The sequence below is a fragment of the Pseudophryne corroboree genome, chromosome 2 (assembly GCF_028390025.1).
Source record: "Pseudophryne corroboree isolate aPseCor3 chromosome 2, aPseCor3.hap2, whole genome shotgun sequence".
Classification (NCBI taxonomy): domain Eukaryota; kingdom Metazoa; phylum Chordata; class Amphibia; order Anura; family Myobatrachidae; genus Pseudophryne; species Pseudophryne corroboree.
Window position 1 is genome coordinate 410,576,195 of NC_086445.1, and position 21,658 is coordinate 410,597,852.

The following is a 21,658-nucleotide window of genomic DNA, read 5'->3' on the forward strand; positions in this document are numbered from 1 at the left end:
TGGCGTCCCGCCTAAACAAAAATCTAGAAAGATATTGCGCCAGGTCAAGAGACCCGCAGGCGATAGCTGTGGACGCTCTAGTGACACCGTGGGTGTACCGGTCGGTTTATGTGTTCCCTCCTCTTCCTCTCATACCAAAGGTACTGAGGATAATAAGTAGAAGAGGAGTAAGAACTATACTCATTGTTCCGGATTGGCCAAGAAGAGCTTGGTACCCGGAACTTCAAGAAATGATCTCGGAGGACCCATGGCCTCTGCCGCTCAGACAGGACCTGCTGCAGCAGGGGCCCTGTCTGTTCCAAGACTTACCGCGGCTGCGTTTGACGGCATGGCGGTTGAACACCGGATCCTGAAGGAAAAGGGTATTCCGGAGGAAGTCATTCCTACGCTGATTAAAGCTAGGAAGGAAGTAACTGCAAACCATTATCACCGCATATGGCGAAAATATGTTGCGTGGTGTGAGGCCAGGAAGGCCCCAACGGAGGAATTTCAGCTGGGCCGTTTCCTGCACTTCTTACAGTCAGGGGTGACTATGGGCCTAAAATTGGGTTCCATTAAGGTCCAGATTTCGGCTCTATCGATTTTCTTCCAGAGAGAACTGGCTTCACTACCTGAAGTTCAGACTTTTGTTAAGGGAGTGCTGCATATTCAGCCCCCTTTTGTGCCTCCAGTGGCACCTTGGGATCTCAATGTGGTGTTGGATTTCCTAAAGTCACATTGGTTTGAGCCACTTAAAACCGTGGAATTGAAGTATCTCACGTGGAAAGTGGTCATGTTGTTGGCCTTGGCTTCGGCCAGGCGTGTATCAGAATTGGCGGCTTTGTCATGTAAAAGCCCTTATCTGATTTTCCATATGGATAGGGCAGAATTGAGGACTCGTCCCCAATTTCTCCCTAAGGTGGTATCAGCCTTTCATCTGAACCAGCCTATCGTGGTGCCTGCGGCTACTAAAGACTTGGAGGCTTCCAAGTTGTTGGACGTAGTCAGGGCCCTGAAAATGTATGTTTCCAGGACAACTGGAGTCAGAAAGACTGACTCGCTATTTATCCTGTATGCGCCCCACAAGTTGGGTGCACCTGCTTCAAAGCAGACTATTGCTCGCTGGATCTGTAGTACGATTCAGCTTGCACATTCTGCGGCTGGACTGCCGCATCCTAAATCGGTAAAAGTCCATTCCACGAGGAAGGTGGGCTCTTCTTGGGCGGCTGCCCGAGGGGTCTCGGCTCTTCAACTTTGCCGAGCATCTACTTGGTCGGGGTCAAACACGTTTGCTAAATTCTACAAGTTTGACACCCTGGCTGAGGAGGACCTAGAGTTTGCCCATTCGGTGCTGCAGAGTCATCCGCACTCTCCCGCCCGTTTGGGAGCTTTGGTATAATCCCCATGGTCCTTACGGAGTCCCAGCATCCACTTAGGACGTCAGAGAAAATAAGAATTTACTCACCGGTAATTCTATTTCTCGTAGTCCGTAGTGGATGCTGGGCGCCCATCCCAAGTGCGGATTGTCTGCAATACTTGTATATAGTTATTGTTTAACTAAAGGGTTATTGTTGAGCCATCTGTTGAGAGGCTCAGTTGTTATCATACTGTTAACTGGGTATTGTATCACGAGTTATACGGTGTGATTGGTGTGGCTGGTATGAGTCTTACCCGGGATTCAAAATTTTTCCTTATTGTGTCAGCTCTTCCGGGCACAGTATCCTAACTGAAGTCTGGAGGAGGGTCATAGTGGGAGGAGGCAGTGCACACCAGTTAGTCTAAAGCTTTCTTTTAGTTGTGCCCAGTCTCCTGCGGAGCCGCTATTCCCCATGGTCCTTACGGAGTCCCAGCATCCACTACGGACTACGAGAAATAGAATTACCGGTGAGTAAATTCTTTATATATATATATATATATATATATATATATATATATATATATATATATATATATAAAACATGCCCAAAGAGACATGAGTCTACTGGGTCCTAGAGTCAAAGCTATGTCGATTTCTGCTTGACGTGTCCAGTTGAATATGCAATGGACAGATGATGCCGACTTAAGAGGCATATGGAAGGCTGAGGATTGTGTGGAGAAGGGTTCTCGGACCTGGTCTCCACAGCTATAGCTGGTAATTCTGATATTTTGCCTTATATTCCTGCACCGCCTAGGAAAGCACGACATTATCAAATGCAGCCTTTCGAACAAAGAAACAAGAAAGTCCGAGGTGCGTCCTTTCTTGCCAGAGGGGGGGACAGAGGAAAGAAGCTGCACAACACAGCTAGTTCCCAGGAACAGAAGTCCTCCCCGGCCTCTACAAAATCCACCGCATGTCGCTGGGGCTCCACAGGCGGAGCTAGGCCCGGTGGGGGCATGCCTTCGTAAGTTCAGCCACAAGTGGGTTCACTCCCTGTTAGATCCCTGGGCAATAGATATTGTGTCTCAGGTATACAAGCTGGACTTTGAGGAGATGCCCCCTCACCGACGGCCCTGCCGGTTTCCCCCCACGAGAGGGAAACAGTGTTAACTGCAATTCACAAATTGTATCTTCAACAGGTGGTGGTCAAGGTTCCCCTCCTTCAACAAGGAGGGGGTTATTATTCGACCATGTTGTAGTCCCGAAACCAGACGGTTCGGTCAGACCCATATTGAATTTAAAATCCCTGAACATATACCTGAAAGGGTTCAAGTTCAAGATGGAATCGCTAAGAGCAGTCATTGCAAGCCTGAAAGGGGGAGATTTTATGGTGACTCTGGACATAAAGGATGCATACCTTCATGTCCCCATTTATACACCTCATCAGGCGTACCTCAGAATTGTGGTACGGGATTGTCATTACCAATTTCAGACGTTGCCGTTTGGTCTCTCAACGGCCCCGAGAGTATTCACCAAGGTAATGGCGGAAATGATGGTGCTCCTGCGGAAGCAAGGTGTCACTATTATCACGTACTTGGACGATCTCCTCATAAAAGCGAGATCAAGAGAGCAGTTGCTGAACAGCGTATCTCTTTCACTGAAAGTGTTACAGCAACACGGCTGGATTCTCAATATTCCAAAGTCGCAGTTGGTTCCTACGACTTGTCTACCCTTCTTGGGCATGATTTTGGACACGGACCAGAAGAGGGTTTATCTCCCTATAGAGAAGGCCCAGGAACTCATGACTCTGGTCAAGAATCTATTGAAACCAAAACAGGTGTCAGTGCTTCATTGCACTAGAGTCCTGGGAAAGATGGTGGCGTCATACGAGGCCATTCCCTTCGGCAGGTTCCATGCGAGGACTTTCCAATGGGACCTACTGGACAAGTGGTCCGGGTCACATCTTCAGATGCATCGGTTGATCACCCTGTCCCCCAGGGCCAGGGTGTCACTACTGTGGTGGCTGCAGAGTGCTCACCTTCTCGAGGTCCGCAGATTCGGCATTCAGGACTGGATCCTGGTGACCACGGACGCAAGCCTCCGAGGTTGGGGAGCAGTCACACAGGGAAGAAATTTCCAGGGTCTTTGGTCAAGTCAAGAGACTTGTCTTCACATCAACATCCTGGAGCTAAGGGCCATATACAACGCCCTACGTCAAGCGGAGACCTTACTTCGCGACCAACCAGTTCTGATCCAGTCAGACAACATCACCGCAGTGGCTCATGTAAACCGCCAAGGCGGCACAAGGAGCAGAGTGGCAATGGCGGAAGCCACCAGAATTCTTTGCTGGGCGGAGAATCATGTAAGCGCACTGTCAGCAGTGTTCATTCCGTGAGTGGACAACTGGGAAGCAGACTTCCTCAGCAGACACGACCTACACCCGGGAGAGTGGGGACTTCATCCAGAAGTCTTCGCACAGATTGTGAGTCGGTGGGAACTGCCACAGATAGACATGATGGCGTCCCGCCTCAACAAAAAGCTACAGAGGTATTGCGTCAGGTCAAGAGACCCTCAGGCAGTAGGGGTAGACGCCCTAGTGACACCGTGGGTGTTCCGGTCAGTCTATGTATTTCCTCCTCTTCCTCTCATACCAAAGGTGTTGAGGATAATAAGAAGAAAAGGAGTGAGAACAATCCTCATTGTTCCAGATTGGCCAAGACGGACCTGGTATCCAGATCTGCAGGAACTGCTCACAGAAGATCCGTGGCCTCTTCCTCTAAGACAGGACCTGTTGCAACAGGGACCCTGTCTGTTCCAAGACTTACCGCGGCTGCGTTTGACGGCATGGCGGTTGAACGCCGGATCCTAGCAGAAAAAGGCATTCCGGTTGAGGTTATCCCTACGCTGATAAAGGCTAGGAAGGAAGTAACCGCAAAACATTATCACCGTTTATGGCGAAAATATGTTTCTTGGTGTGAGACCAAGAATGCTCCTACGGAAGAATTCCATCTGGGCCGTTTCCTTCACTTCCTACAAACTGGAGTGAATTTGGGCCTTAAATTAGGTTCCATTAAGGTCCAGATTTCGGCCCTATCCATTTTCTTTCAAAAAGAATTGGCTTCTCTCCCAGAAGTTCAGACTTTTGTAAAGGTAGTGCTGCATATGCAGCCTCCTTTTGTGCCTCCGGTGGCACCTTGGGATCTTAACGTGGTGTTAAGTTTCCTAAAGTCACACTGGTTTGAACCACTTAAAACTGTGGAGTTGAAATATCTCACGTGGAAGGTGGTCATGTTATTAGCCTTGGCTTCGGCTATGCGAGTGTCTGAATTAGCGGCTTTGTCACATAAAAGCCCCTATTTGGTTTTCCATTTGGATAGAGCAGAATTGCGGACCCGTTCGCAATTTCTGCCAAAAGTGGTTTCATCTTTTCATATGAACCAACCTATTGTGGTGCCTGTGGCTACACGTGACTTGGAGGATTCCGAGTTACTTGATGTGGTCAGGGCTTTGAAAATTTACGTAGCCAGAACGGCTAGAGTCCGGAAAACTGAAGCGCTGTTTGTCCTGTATGCATCCAACAAGATTGGTGCCCCTGCTTCAAAGCAAACTATTGCTCGCTGGATTTGTAACACGATTCAGCAAGCGCATTCTACGGCTGGTTTGCCGTTACCAAAATCCATTCCACTAGGAAGGTGGGCTCTTCTTGGGCGGCTGCCCGGGGGTCTCGGCACTACAGCTGTGTCGAGCTGCTACTTGGTCGGGTTCAAACACATTTGCAAAATTCTACAAGTTTGATACCCTGGCTGAGGAGGACCTCATGTTTGCTCAATCGGTGTTGCAGAGTCATCCGCACTATCCCACCCATTTGGAAGCTTTGGTATAATCCCCATGGTCCTTACGGAGTCCCCAGCATCCTCTAGGACGTTAGAGAAAATAAGATTTTACTTATCGGTAAATCTATTTCTCGTAGTCCGTAGAGGATGCTGGGCGCCCGTCCCAAGTGCGGACTTCTTCTGCAATACTTGTATATAGTTATTGCTTCAATAAGGGTTATGTTATAGTTGCATCGGTCTTGAACTGATGATATGTTGTTTTCATACTGTTGACTGGGTAGTTATCACAAGTTATACGGTGTGATTGGTGTGGCTGGTATGAATCTTGCCCTTGGATTAACAAAATCCTTTCCTCGTACTGTCCATATCCTCTGGGCACAGTTTCTCTAACTGAGGTCTGGAGGAGGGGCATAGAGGGAGGAGCCAGTGCACACCAGAAACTAAATTCTTTCTTAAAGTGCCCATGTCTCCTGCGGAGCCCGTCTATCCCCATGGTCCTTACGGAGTCCCCAGCATCCTCTACGGACTACGAGAAATAGATTTACCGGTAAGTAAAATCTTATTTTTGTGGAGATCCCCAGAGCTGCAGGCAGATGAGAGAGTCAGCAACAGCTCTGCCTCTGTTCTTTAGTCAGAATCTGCTTTGCAGAGCTGGGGGCGGGGCCACACCACGGGCAATAACGCACAGAAAGGGAACTAATAGAGGCATGCCTCTGTCATGTGACTAGAAAGTGCACTGTAATCAGAGGTCAGTCGGCAGCAGAAAAAAAAGACACAGGGATGCAGGTAGGAGACTCAATGGACACTGTAGCTTAGTGTAGTGAGGGGAGCATTACAGTGAGTGGGGGGGAGTGAGACAGGCTCCCAGCATTCAGACCCATCCCCATGTGTGCCTCCCCAGCCATTCACCTCACTGCACGTCACTGATTCATTTGCTGTAATACTTACCCGCTGCCGGCTCTGCAGTATTCCTCCCTCTTAGTCTGCCCCATCTCTGGCCATGGGAGCCGTTGGGGAGGGGCTGGCCCCCAGTTAGTTCTTGTGATAAAAATGTAAGGTGTTGATCAGCAAATGAGATAAAATGAGTTTTTGTTTTTTATAATGTACTATTATACTTTTGTATTACGTTTGTGAAACTGTTAATAAAGTGCTAGTTGTAACATAACTTTTCAGTGAATTTTGCCCTTTTAGGAAATATTTCACATCCAGATTGTTTGTGTTGTCCCATTGTTTTATTTGTATATTTTTATTTACAGAGAGAATTTATACAGTTTTGCAAAACAATGTACAGCCTGTTTCATGACGACCCAGAAGAAAATGATCTGTACCAAGCCATTGCCACAGTAACAACCCTCCTCCTTCAGATTGGAGAGGTTGGGCAACGCAGCATTAGCATAAGCTCAGGAAGCGCTTCAGATGAATATGTAGATTCAGAAAACGGTGCCGCCTCCTCAGACCAGGACTGTGTGTTCTCAGAGACCAATAATGCTCCACAGCATCCTGCTCAGTCCATACCACTGACTGAATCAGACTGGGCAGTGTCTCTTGAACACATATTGGCATCTCTCTTGACTGAGCAGTCATTAGTGAATTTCTTTGAGAAGCCATGGGAACTGAAACCAAAGTTAGAAAGTGCTAAAAATAATCCGTACAGTCTAAAAACTAACGGAATGAACCAGCTGTCCTCCATTTCATGCTGAATCAAGATTCATTTAGTTGTTTTCTGGATTTTAGAGTGTCTGGCAGCTAGCTTTCTGGGAACAGTTGTGTGCGGAAAGCACCTGTATATGAGAGATGATCATTTTTATATTTATATATTGTCCTACCAATGAATAGTCAACAAGCTGATGGAAACCTCAAATGACATTACTTTGCAATGTGATGTAATATGCATTGTCCTGAAGGCTTAAAGTGTTGGACACTCAAAAATAAGCTGTAACAAACAGTTTCATAACATTTGCTTCATGTAAAAAAAGGAAAAATGACAGTTCTAAAACACTGTGTTTTACATTGAAGACAATGGATTAGAACAAAGACACCAAGATTATAACATTCTGCATTCTTGATTTACCAAAGCACACTGGGCAGTTTTGTATTACAATCTTGGCCGCGCTTAGTTCTTCCTATGCATATATTTGAAGCCAACTAGCAAACCCTATAACTTCCAGGTAAAAGCTGACCAGGTTGTATGGAGTGTCCATTAATGGCATGCCAAATATTTCTTCTTGTAAAAAATCCATACAGGTTTATGTCATATGTCCACTGTTTTGTATATGTGAGTTTCAATTTTGTTTGTGTTTGCACTAATAACGTTTCAATGCTGGGAATTGAAACTTTTATTGTATTTGATTTGCATTGGAATTTGTATGTCCTTTACAGATGTCAAGTTGACTTACCTTGTGCTTTTTGTCTTGATTTGTGATAAGCTGCACTTTTCAATAAACATGTTTTTATTACATTTTCTGTACTGTTTTTCATGTAGTAATAAACTCAGGGGCCTCTTTCCAGTGATGGACTCTTAGGGGTGTATTCAGTTGGTGTCGGATCCTCTGCGACGGAGAGGATTCAACACTTCACTATTAATTTTGCGGGCATTTCCGACAGGTTTCTGCCCGTTTCCGACAGTGGCGATCCGCCATTTTTTTTAAGTCGGATTGGCATTGTCGAAAATGGGCTAAAAACCTGTCGGGAACGCCCTCAGATCCATCAAAATACGTTGATCCACGGCTAATCTGCCGATCCACGTGTTTTCCGACAAGTCAGAATTCCCGACTTGTTGGAAAAACGGCACTTGACTTGAATAGGTCGAATCCAGATTCAACCTAAAAAAGTCGGAAAGTGTAGTTTTTTTCGACTTGTTGACAAATTCTGAATTGAATAGACCCCTTAGTGGTTAATGGGGGTAATTCAGACCTGATCGATGGGCAGTGATTTTTGCAGCCCTGCGATCGGATAGTCGCCACCTACGGGGGGAGTGTAGTTTAGCTGTGCAATCGCATGTGAAGCAGAGCTGCACAAACTGATTTTGTGCAGTCTATTCGCAGCCCAGGACTTACTCAGCCGCTGTGATCACTTTAGCCTGTGCGGGACCGGAATTGATGTCAGACACCCTCACCTGCGTTTTCCTAGACACTCCTTGAAAATGGTCAGTTGCCACCCACAAACATCCTCTTCCTGTCAAGCTCCTTGCGATTGCCGGTGCGTTCGGAATTTTTGCACCATCCTGTTGCTGATCGGCAATCCCCGTTGTTGCAGTCTGTCGCGCCTGCGCATTGCGGAGCATGCGCAGTTCAGATCTGTGAGAAAAGGCAGCCTAGCTATCATGTCTGAATTGGCCCCATTGTCTGCACTACAGGGATATTTGTATAGCTGGTGGGTGTGGGAGTGCACTAAATGGTATTGTCTCCTCGCACGTACACATATATGGTTATCTAAGCTACCTAAAACTTTATTCACCTTATACAGTAGGGTGTAAATTTACTTAAGTGTGTGTTTATAAAAGTAGCAGGTGTTACCCATAGTAACCAAGCAGATTCTGGAAAATGATAGAATTTGAGTGGTTTGCATGAAACACATGGTGGTGTTCATGAAAAAATGTTTTTACATATTTGCTTTTAGTTCTTTCTTGCAATTCCCTCCAAAAAAAATGAAACTAGAAAAAAACTGCCATTTTGAATAGATTTTGTTTGCCAAGGGGGAATATTAATGCTTGTTTCTGAAGAGTCAAAGACTTCTGGGGGAAAAACGGGTTTGGTGTGAAATGCTGGCTATCAGAACGCCGACAATTGGTAGACAGACGGTGGGATCCTACCAGCCGAAATCCCGACAGGGTTTGGTAAGTGTTCTAATCCACCTCGTACCCTACCATAACCCCGTCCCCCCTTTACCTTGGTGGTGCCTAACCCTACCCCACCCCCCAAGAATATCGTCCGTGGCATCCCGATGTTGAGAATCCCGACAAGGGAAGGTAAGTATACTTACCTTCCCTCAATGGCCCCCTAACTCTCCCAGCAGCTTAAACTTAACCCTTGCCCCCCTCCTCGTATCCTATATCTAAACCCCACAGCCTAACCTCCCAGGGTGGTGCCTAAACTTAAACCCCCCTCACTGCACACTAAACTTAACCGTCTCCTCCCCAGCCTAACCCTAAATCCCGGCAGGTTGACTAAACCTAAACATTCCCCCGCCCCCCCATCCCTGGTGTAGTACTTAACCCGGTTTGCTGTCTGTATGTTTGGGATTCCATCGTCAGTGTCCTGTCCCCTTTCTGGATTCCAATGCCCGGCTTCTGTTGTGTGCCGTATCCCAGAAAAAAGGTATAATTTGTGTTTGGGTACTGCATAACGAAATTACTGTTATTGATGTTGAAAGTGACTCCACACTGGGCTTAATATAACTTGTAAAGTCATTTTTCAAGAGACCAAATTGAGTCGGTTGATACACAGAGAACTGTCTGATTTCAAATGGAACTCTTGCATCAGGTAAATGGCTGGTCCAAATGTGTGCTATTAGTGTTGATGGTTACTACCAGAAGTAAATAGATTGTAGCAGTACAGCCACGTAGATGCATGCAACTCTACATACGTATGTATATACATATTTATTTCCATGCACGCAATGTGACCGCACTTGCCAGTTTCTCAAAATCAGACAAATTAACTTGTGTACATAGAATATGGAGTACAGTTCCACCAGTGTTGTTAGACCAAAAAGGAAGTTATAGTATTCTTTGTTCCGTCCGACAGTTCAAACTATTCATATGTTTTCCACGATTTAGGTGGAAGCAAACCGGAAATAAATAAAAATATATAGTATAGGACTGTTTGACAAACAATTTAATAAAACAAGCCTCCGTTTAAAACAAGTAAAAATAGTACACTTTGAAGTACAATCACATCACAAGTGAATCCGCATATAGCTGTAAAGATGGCAATTTACCAGCTAATGGAGAGAACTGGCAATGGTCAGTACTTATGAGCGTTTTTTCTTTTTCATCCACTAGGGGTCACTGGAGTACTCTTGGGATATGGACGGCTGCCGCAGGAACAGGGCACTGAATAAATTCAAATTTTGACTACTCCTCCCCTCTATATCCCAGAGTACCTCAGTGTTTTTTCTGTGCTCGTCGGAGCAACAGGGCTGGTGTGGGGCTCCCACACTTAGTGAATATTTTTTTGATTTTTATTTATTTTTGTTTTTACAACTTAAGCACATCCCTTCCCAGTTTATACTAAAAACGTGGGTCCGGGATAGTGCCGCTGCGCGAAGGCAGCGCATGGCGTGTCGGTCCTCACAAACAGCACCATCACAGCCACACGCAGCTCACTGACTGCTGCAAGAGCTGGACGGAGCTTACAGAAAGAAGCCCCGTCACAGCCCTCCCTACAGGAAACAAGGTATGCTGGGGGGACGGGGCGGTCAGCGCAGGCTGCCGCCCCGCTGTGTGTGGAAAATGTTCTAACATCGCTCTGTACGGGGCTCAGAACCGTCTGCACCCGCCGCTAAACAGGCCGCCCGCCCAGCTGCTACGTCCGCGCTGTACGGGGCTCAGAACCGCCCGCACCCGCCGCTAACACAGGCCGCCCGCACCCGCCGCTACGTCCGCGCTGTATGGGGCTCAGCGTCTACTCACAAGCTCGCCCAGCCGATGCGACTGCCGCAGCACAGCCGCTCACACTAGCGCCGCCAAAAGCCGCTACAAGCTGCTCCGGGCCACCGCACCACGGCCACACTTCCAACACGGCCGCATATATCGCGTGTTCCGCCTCCCTGCAATGTTCCAGGGGTCCCGCTTCCCGGCAACCGCTCCCCGCTGAGACACAGCGCTACACGGACCTCAGGGGTAGAGGGGAGAAGGCTGATCACAGGCAACGCTGCTGCAAAGGTAATTGGGCTGCCATATTATTTATACTGCATAAGTTATATTAATAGGCTATTAAGTCTATATTCAATCCACAGTCAGGTGCAGGTTATAAAGTCATGTATTATAAGTTATAACCTACATTGTATTTATAACTAAACTTGGCATGGAGGATTTTTTAACATGTTTCCTGTTTGTGATTTCAGAACGTTCCTGTCCTACATCTCTACTGCACCGGAAAGGGTGTTAGTGGGAATGTTTGGATCAGGTTTCATATAGTGCTGGCCACGTGCATTGCACTTCGGCCATGTATATATTTTACACACCTTAAGTAACTATTTTACTGAGTCGTGCAGGTGTCTGTCTTTGTATATTGTATTGTCTGTCTGCATAGGGCACCAGGAAAAAAAAAACTAAAAAAACTAAAAAGAAGTATGTTTTGTCGGTTTCCATTCCGGAAGCCGGTTTCATACCCGGACACTCCATGGTCTATGTTAGCAAATGTAATGGCTGGATTGAAATCAGAATTGGCCGCCGCTCGACACGAGCGGGAAGCGGCAAGATGGGGAGTCTCGGGTAAGACCGCCAGAATTACCGGAGGGCTCTCAGCCTTTGCAGAGGTCCAAGTCCACTTTGGATACAAGGGATAAATTTATTTTCTCTTATAATTTACCAGTTTCTGCTAGGTTGCAGTCTGAAGATTCTATGCCAGACCTCACTGCGCAAAATAAGGGTGAGGAGCGCGAATTAGACTAGCAGTCAGATACTGCAGGTTTTTTACAGCACAAGTATTGATAAAGGTCAGTGTGTTAGTCTCTGAGGTTTACAGAGACTAAGGAGCCTCTGATATATGATAAAGTCATATTTACTAAACGACAGAGATCTCCATTGGTTTTCCTGTTTCAAAACCTCTTAATAAGATGTTGGTAGAAACATGGAAGAACCGGATAACCGGTTCTTTACCTCGCCGATTTAAGTCGTTACCCGTTTCCACAGTCAGTGACATCTACATGTGAGAATCCGCCATTGGTGGATTCGTCTGTTTTAAAACTTATAAAGACCCTTCAGATCGTAAAATAGAAGGGCATTTGGGTAACTAAGGCGCTAATTCTGGATAACAGAACTCAAGATAACGATCACCTTATACTTCTCACTAATCAAATCTGCTAGGTATCTATGTACAGCTTCTCCTACCGGCTGTCAGCTCATTTCTCGCCTTTCTTCGTCGCTAGTTACAGCACGAGCACTCTGGCTGCGTTCTTAATAAGCGGAGTCAGAGGTCAGAAGAATACGATGGCGAGAAGTTGTTTGGTCCTAAATTGGACAAATGGATTTCTGAGGCCATGGGGGTAAAGTCTGTTTTCTGACCATTGCCTCCAACGGTACCTAGACGGAAATACTCTGGCCCGGCGTTCAAATCCTTTAGACCTCAGCCCTTTCGAGGACGTGGTAGAGGAACAGCCACGCCTGGTAGACGAGGCAAGGTGGTGGTTTCCAACAAACCAACACCAGTCGTCAGGACGCTAGGGTCACCGACAGGCCACTGGCATGACGGGCTCTCAGCCCATCTCGGATTTCCAATTGTTGGGAGCACGTCTTCAAACGTTCCATTTGGCAGAGTTCCAGACATCCACAGATCGGTGGATCCGCAATTATTCGTCATCTGGCTGTCTCCCACCACTGCGGGTTTTCAAGACAGGACTGCCTCTGTCGTACGACAAGAGGCGGTTCGGCGATTTGCCATTCAGTCTCTATTGGATTCAGCAGTTTGATTCTGGTCCCTGTACACCAACAAGGTCACGGTTATTATTCCAGTCCGTTTGGGGGGATCAAAAGTCGGATGCTCCGTCAGGCTAATATTGAACTTAAAGAGTCTCAATCAGTACGTCACTTACTACAATAAAGAGGGAATCTCTGCGGTCAGTAATTACAAGTTTACAGCCACAGGAATTCATGATTGCGCTAGATCTCAAGGTTGCGTACTTACACATTCCGATTTGCCACCTCATCAGAGGTGCTTGTGTTTTGCAAAACGGCAGAATCATTACCAGTTTCAGGCTCTACCGGTGGGCCTCTCGTCAGCATCTTCGGGTATTCACCAAAGTGATGTCTGTGATGATAGTTCATCTCAGATCCCTGAATGTGATAATAGTTCTGTACTTGGACAAATCTGCTCATCAAAGCTTCGTCTCAACAGATGTTCCTCCAACATGCGTTGCTAACGTACAAGGTACTAGTTCACCACGGTTGGATTGTCAACTTCAAGAAATCACATCTAATTTCGTCTCATCGACTTCAATTCCTACTTACGATTCTCGGTACGGTAAATCAAAGAATTTACCTACCAGAACAGAAAGTACAGATTATTTGTCATCTAGCACAATACTGCTCAAGCCACGCACAGCCTCGGTACATTTGTGCATTCGCCTCTGAGGCACAATGGTGGCGGCTTTCGAAGCGATTCAGTTCGGAAGATTTCACTCACGTCCTTTTCAGCTGGATGTGCTCGTACAGTGGTCGGGTTCGCAGCTGCAGATTCACCACAGGGTGAGGTTGTCGCCACGGGCAAGGGTATCTCTACTCTGGTGGCTCAAAGTACACAATCTAACCGCAGGGAAACGGTTTGGCGCCTGGAATTGGATAATTCTCACGACGGACGCGAGTCTCAGAGGTTGGGGAGCTGTAGTTCAAAATTGTCAGCTCCAGGGTCTCTGGGCGGATCACAAAATTGCTGTCTATAAATGTCCTGGAACTCCAGGCAATTTACAATGCGCTACGACAAGCAGTACACATGCTTCGGTCTCAGACTGTCCAGGTGCAGTCAGACAACGCGACGGCAGTCGCGTTCATCAACAAGCAAGGAGGAGCGAGAAGCCGCATGGCAATGCGGAAAGTAGCTCAAATCCTCAATTGGGCCCAACATCACCAAGTGATATTGTCTGCAGTGTTCATTCCGGGAGTGGACAACTGGGAGGCGGATTATCTGAGCCGTCGGGATTTTCATCCAGGAGAATGGGCATTAAAGCCAGAAGTGTTTCACATGTTGATCCAGAGATGGGGTTACCCTCAAGAGGACCTGATGACATCCCGCCACAATCACCAGACGCCCAGTATGTGTCCAGAACGAGAGATCCAAAGGCAGTGGCGGTGGATGCTCTCGCAATCGCGTGGCCGTACAGCCTCGTGTATCTGTTTCCACCGTTCCGCTGCTCCCTCTGTTGCTAAAATGGATCAAAAGAGAGTCCGCCACAGTCATACTAGTGGCGCCTCATGGGCCTCGGAGAGCTTGGTTCTCGGATCTCCGCGGACTACTCGCAGACAATCCTTGGCCGCTCCACTACGGCCGGACCTGTTATAACAGGGTCTGTTCCTTTAGCGCGGCTGCGTTTGATGGGGTGGCTGTTGAGATCGCCCTCTTAAGAAGAGAGGGCATTCCAGGTTCAGTTATACCAACCATGTTACGAGCTAGGAAGCCAGTTACGGCAGCTCATTATTACAGAATTTGGCGTGCCTATATAGGTTGGTGTGAAGCTCGGAAGTTTCCGACATCATTTTTCAAGTTATCCCGTCTTTTGTTATTTCTACAGACGGGGTTAGATGGAGAACTGCGTTTATCTACACTGAAGGTGCAGGTATCTGCTTTGTCAGTTTCCTTTCAAAGACGATTGGCTCTATTGCCGTCTGTACACACCTTTCTGCAAGGTGTCCTCAGAGTACAGCCTCCATTCTTTCCACCTACAGCGCCATGGGACTTGAATCTGGTTTTAGATTTCTTACAGTCTTCATATTTTGAACCCTTACAACAAGTGGATATTAAGTTTCTCACTTGGAAAACTATTTTTTCTTCTAGCCTTAAGCTTCGGCAAGGCGTGTTTCATTATTTGGTGTTTCATGATGACAGAGCGGAACTTCGGACGAATTCCGCTTTTCTTACCAAAAGTTAGAGATGAGCGGATTCGGTTTTACTCGGTTCTCAAAACCGAATCTTATTGGCTATCCAAAACACGTGACATCCGTGAGCCAATAAGATTCGGTTTTGAGAACCGAGTAAAACCGAGTAAAACCGAATCCGCTCATCTCTACCAAAAGTAGTGTCATCTTTTCATATCAATCAACCAATAGTAGTTCCTGTGTTAACAGGAGATTCTGGAACTTTGGATGTGGTACGCTCACTACGCGTTTATGTATCCCGAACGTCTACAGTTCGTAAGACGGATACGTTGTTTGTTCTCTATGTGTCAACTTTATTGTTGTCCGTTATGTTATATGTAATTCTCCTTTGTCAACCTCTCTATAGCTCCTGTTCGGCTCAGTAAAAAAACACTGAGGTACTCTGGGATATGGAGGGGAGGAGTAGTCAAATTTTTTATTTATTCAGTGCCCTGTTCCTGCGGAAGCCGTCCATATCCCAAGAGTACTCCAGTGCCCCCTATGGATTCAAAGAAAAGGATTTACCTGGTAAGTACCAAAATCCTATTTTCGTCAAAGTCTCTTCCCGGCTACAGACTCGGGTCTCACTCATGATCACAGTTCCTCTCCACGCACACTGGGTCAGCACAGCGGAACTGCCACAAATATTGGTGTCACCGGCACCCACATTCGTACTTTCGGGCTAAACTTGAGAAAAGGGCTGGAACGCATGGGTGCCGGTGATTCCAATATTTATGGCGGTTCTGCTGTGCTGACCCAGTGTGTGTGGAGAGAAACTGATCAGGAGGGAGACCCGAATCTGCAGCCGGGAAGAGAATTTCTGACAAAAAAACGCTCATAAGAACTGACCATTGCCAGTTCTCTCCGTTAGCTGGTAATTTGCCATCAACTGTGGCTTGTATTATTAAATTGTTTGTCAAACAGTACTATACTATATATTTTTATTTATTTTCTGTTTGCTTCCACCTATATATTGTGCCGAGGCACTTAATTACATATAAATGGTTTGAAGCTGTCGGACAGAACCGAGAATACCATAACTTCCCTTTTGGTCTAATAGCGCTGGTGGAAGGGTACTCCATGTTTTATGTATGCATTGTTTTGGTGGTGGAGTGGAGACCCTCTTGTTGAATACACACTAGTAGCCGCTGTTAAGAGCGCATGATACTGCACTTCTGTTTGGTGTTAAATTAACTTGTGTGTGTGCGCAGCATTGCGTAAAGTTATTAGGTGTAATTATCCCATTGTATTTATGTTCAGATAGTGTGGTGTGTATAGGTTTATATGTCCAGGAAGAATGGAGCTAAATCGGGTTGGATTGCAGTCTAGTACTATGTGCAGCCAGCCCCGACAATACTTGCCCACTTATGGTATCGCACACTGGACTACTGGGGTGGACTTTCCTCTCTGGCTAAAACTTACCTGCCAGATGTTGATTGGGAGCAAGGGGTCTTTATATTGGGGAAACTCCCATTTAGTTAATAATGCATAATAAAATGTAATAACTGTCCTATTACTGAAAATGTAATGGATCTGAAACGTTTATTTGACTCCTTTGCCATTTTTTACTGTACTAATGATGAAGACCGTAACCTGTGAGTCCTATAATGCAGCAAAATGTGTGATTAAAAAAATAAGCGTTATGGTCGAATCTTATGTTAATTCTGTTTTCATCGAGGTGCATGGTATCCACAAGGTTAACCTTGGGTATGATAGGTGGAGACCAGGACTGACATCGAGCAGCAAAGCTTTGAGATCCTCTCAGGATGCATTAGGTCCCTCTCCACTCAAACCCCAGCCCCAGGCTCTTCATTTAGCTAACAAGCCCAAAGCAGGAGCTGGAGAGAAGAGAAGGAAGAAAGGTACACACAGAAAACACACTCTCACTAGTAGGAGAAGGGATGGTGGCATTCTCTGACCGTACTTGAACCGGCCTGTTCTGTACCAGAGGCAGGGCTAGAGTCAATGCATTGAAAACCACCCGCAACTCCAGAATGTTTATTGGGAGGAGTGATTCCTCCTTGGTCAAGCAACCCTGAAAAGAGTGTTGCTCCAACACTGCACCCCTTCCCCTCAGACTTGCATCCGTTGTCAGCAGGACCCAGTCGGGGAATCAGAAGGGACAGACCCTGCTCAATTGCTGGTCCTGTAGCCACCAGGTCAGTGACAGACGAACCTCTGGAGTCAAAGTGATCAAGTGAGATCTGATCCGATGAGGTAGGCCGTCCCACTTGGAAAGCATTAACCTCTGCAGAGGGTGGGAACGAAAATGAGCATACTCTACCATGTCTAATGGCGACACCATCAGACCAATTACTTGCATCGCCGAGTGTATCGACACTCTGGGACGACAAAGTAAGCATCTTATCCTGTCTTGAAGCCTCTGGGCTTTTTCTGGAAACAGAAACAGTCGCTGACTGTGTGTCTAGGAGTGCCCCCAGGTGCACCATGCTCGGAGCTGGGACCAGCGAGGATTTCTTCCAATTGATGAGCCACCCGTGGACTTATAGAAAACTTACCGTCAGCTGCAGATGACTGAGAAGGACATCGTGGGAGTTTGCCAGAATCAGCAAGTCGTCCAGATACGGCAGGATCCTGACTCCCTGGCGACGGTGATGGGCCGTCATTACGGCCATGACCTTAGTGAAGATCCGAGGAGCCATAGCCAGTCCAAATGGCAGAGCCTGGAACTGATAGTGGAGGTCGCCAATAACAAACCGCATATACTGCTGATGCGACATGGCAATATGTATATGTAGGTACGCATCCTGTACATCCAGGGATACCATATAGTCTCCTGGTTCCATATCCAGTACAATTGAGCGCAGTGTTTCCATATGGAACTTGGACACTCTCACAAACTTGTTCAGTGATTTGAGGTTGCGTATAGGCCGGAAAGACCCATTGGGTTTCAGAACTAGAAACAGGCTGGAGTAGTAACCTCTGCCTCTGTGGGACAGAGGTACCGGCACTACCACATTGCTGGGTGATCATATCATACAACCCATTAAGAACCTAGCAATCTGCCGGACCATTATGCAATAGGTAGCATCTATCCTTGTGTATCAATGCCTATATCCCTATAGATTGTAAGCTTGCGAGCAGGGCCTTCCTCCCTCTGTCTGTCTGTTTTGCCCAGTTTTGTCCTATTACTGTTGTTCTAATTGTGAAGCGCAACAGAATATGCTGCGCTATATAAGAAACTGTTAATGATAAATACCACTCCTGTATTCAGGAGGGAACTCGCAACCTTTTGCAGAGCTTGTGCCTTTAACGGATCCGAAAGGGTTAGCCGTGGTGCAAAACTGGCGAGGGGGACGTCTCCTGAAGGAGACTGCGTACCCGTGAGAGACAACTTCCTGCGCCCATGTGTCTGAAGTGGTCGTTAACCAGACCTGGGTGAACTGCAGAAGTCGACCTCCCACCCTGGGGTCCCCCATGGGGAGGCCCACCCCGTCATGCGGCAGGCTTATCTTGTTTAGTAGCAGGCGGACGGGCCGCCCAGGATTGTTTAGCTTTGTGGTTTTGGGAGCACAAGACTATCTTGGGTATGCCTAACCTTTTGCTTTCCCTTGAAGCCGAAAGGAACGAAAAGTGGTACCTTTTGCCTTCTGTGCAGAAGGATTAGTATTTGGGAGAAAAGCAGTCTTAGCAGCTGCTAACTCGGACACAATTTTAGTAAGGTCTTCCCCAAACAAAATGTCACCCTTAAAGGGAGTACCTCCAAGGTCCTTTTGGAGTCTAGGTCCACCTTCCATGACCTCAACCACAGAATATGGTAAGCCAGGACAGACGTAGTCGACGCCTTGGCTGCCAACACACCCGCCTCAGAGGATGCCTAATTAATATAATAGGCGGTGGTGGTAATGTGAGACAGGTATTGTCTGGCATTGTTAGATATATCCTCGGGCAGCTCTTCCTCTAATGCCTGAACCCATGCTTCAATACCCATTGCAGCCCAAGAGGCTGCAATAGTGGGTCTATGTACAGCACCTGTAATGGAGTAAATAGCTTTCAGGCATCCCTCCACACACTTACCTGTCGGTTCCTTCAGTGAAGTGGCAGTGGTGACAGGCAGAGTGGATGACACCATTAGGCGGGTGACATGAGAATCCACCGGCGGTGAATTTTCCCACTTGTTACATAACTCTGCAGGGAGAGGATAGCGAGCCAATGCCAGTTTAGAGAGAGGGAATTTCTTCCCTGGATTAGACCAGGGTTCCTGCCTGATGTCCACCAAATGGTCAGAATGGGGTAATTTTAACCACCTTCTTCCGTTTAAACATATCCGTTTTCTTAGCCACAGTAGTGGAATCCTCATCAGTGACATCAATTTGCAATGGAGAATCCTCATCAGAAACACCTGATTCAGTATGCTCCCCCTCCTCTTCAGATGAAACATCTGAGAAATTTGTGGATTGTGAGGAAGCAGCCCGCTTAGATGACCCAGAGACACGAAAGTGACCTGGAGTAGATTTTTATTTGACCAAGGATTGATTTGATTGCTGCAACTGGTTAGACAAATTTTCCCCACAAGGCAGATTAACCATAAGGACAATTTGTGGCTGTAGTGGCACAGGTGGTCCCATAGGGGGCGTAAGGCATTCCACCAGAGTAGCCAGTAGGTTTGTGAACGCAGCCCATGGTGGCTCCTGATTGGTTACAGGAGCTGCGGACTGACTGGGAAATGTATTACACACAGTACACAGACCATCATACAAAACTTCCCCCTCAGGTAAATCTTTGGCGCATGATGCAGGAGCGTCCACAGACTTACTGCCCTTCTTTTTAGACATTGTACACAAATACAGCAACAGAGCGGTTCAGTACGATAAAGCCAGAGTACAATACCTGCGAATAAAGCCGTTAATATGTGACTGAATACACAGTACACAACACCTGCGAATAAATCCGGTATTATGTGACTGGGTACACAGAATACACGTAATGGGTAAATAAATACTGTGGCGCACTATATATATGACCCTGAAGCACCTAGTCCCGTAGGGTGCAGCATATAGTGATAGATATATCTGAGAAACACAAAGTGAAACCACACAGCAGATACAGGCAATGCAGATAATTATTACGACAATAAAACTGCATTGGACTAGTATATGTACAGACATACATATATAGCAGAGCGCGGTCCTAGACCGGAGGTATATATCAGAATACTCGTACAATATATCCTATAATAGGTACACTCTTTCTTATCTAATGCTGTCTGTGTAAAGACATGTAGAATACTCAAGTGTTTGTAAAGTCACAGCGCCATATACAGGCGGCTTTACAATGGAGACCTTGCCCTGCAGTCCCGGAGATTAGCCGCAGCTATGCTTAGAAGATGGCGCCCAGCGTCTCAGTCAGGGAGTGAGGGAGAGTGTGAGGCAGCTCCAGGGCGGGAAAATCTCCAGTAGATGGCGCCCTGGGCAGGGGGAGGGGCTACAGGTCAAGCACCACCTAAAATGGGGTGTTATTAAATGGGGTGTTAGTACACCTGACCTGTACTCAATACGCCCCGGTGGTCTAGTGGGGTCCCTGCTCGGTGAGAGTGTCCACGCCAGCGTCGCGGTCCGTCTCCCTAGACCACGTCAGGAACGTAATTTAATGGCGGGTCCCGCCTGGGGAACCCTCTTACCTCCTCCCCGTAGCAGCTACGTGAACCAGGAGAGCGTCTGCGACCGTGTGCATAACGCTGGAGCGTCTACGCCGCAAGTACCCGAGAACAGGCCGCAGGAGTTTGCAACGCCGCTTGGGAGGTGATAGAGCCACAGCAATGAATGCCACACTGACATATCATCGCTCCGGCCCTTGAAGTCTTCTTAGAAAGCTATTCAGGGCTACCCAGTGCAGCCCCCCTGTTACGTGACCTGCTGCTGCAGGCACCAACTCGATCCTGAGCTCACAGTGCCTGGAGGCGTGGTTATAGAAGAGGCCCCAATGCATCCTGGAACAGCTTAAAGCTTTAGCCTGTTGGTGCCTCTGGATCAAGATCCACTCTACACCCCAATGTTTCCCTGTGGAACACAATGTACCCTGCTGCAGAAAATAGGAATTTAATACCTACCGGTAATTCCTTTTCTCGTAGTCCATAGTGGATACTGGGGAATAGTATATTACCATGGGGTTTAGATCGGATCCACTGGAGCCTGGCACTTTAAGAAATCAATAATGTGTGCCTGCTCCTCCCCTCTATACCCCACCTAGCAGACTCAGTCTAGGAAACTGTGCTTGAGGAGACGGACATACTGTGAGAGAAGGATATAACACATAAAGCGGTGAGGTAACAAACCAACACACAACAATAAGAAAGCAGAGCTAACCAGAACAGAGGAAAGCAACGCTAACAATAGAAGGATAGCAATGCTAACCAAACATGGAACAGGGAAGCAACAGCAAACCCATCAAATAACACAACCAGGTAAGCAGGAAAACGAAGCACAGAGGTGGCCGCCCAGTATCCACTATGGACTACGAGAAAAGGAATTACCGGTAGGTATTAAATTCCTATTTTCTCTAACGTTCTAGTGGATACTTTGATAGTCCCAAAGCTCCCAGAACGGGTTGGAGAGTGCTGAGACCCCTGCAAAACCGCCTGACCAAACTGAAGGTCATCTTTGGCCAAGGTGTCAAACCTGTAAAACTTAACAAAGGTGTTCACACCAGACCACGTTCACGCTCTGCCCTATCCTCATG

General features: G+C 47.0%; 1 protein-coding gene across 5 annotated transcripts in view; it reads left to right on the forward strand.

Annotated features, from left to right (window-relative positions):
- The window catches only part of TBC1D8 (TBC1 domain family member 8), a 289,606-nt gene extending 281,979 nt beyond the window's left edge, over nt 1-7,627 (forward strand). For all 5 annotated transcript variants that reach the window (XM_063953447.1, XM_063953449.1, XM_063953450.1 and 2 more), the window contains one exon: nt 6,426-7,627. In XM_063953447.1, coding sequence (XP_063809517.1) covers nt 6,426-6,869 — 444 coding nt within the window. In that variant the 3' untranslated portion in view covers nt 6,870-7,627. The remainder of the gene's footprint in view (nt 1-6,425) is intronic.
- The last annotated feature ends 14,031 nt before the right edge of the window (nt 7,628-21,658 follow it).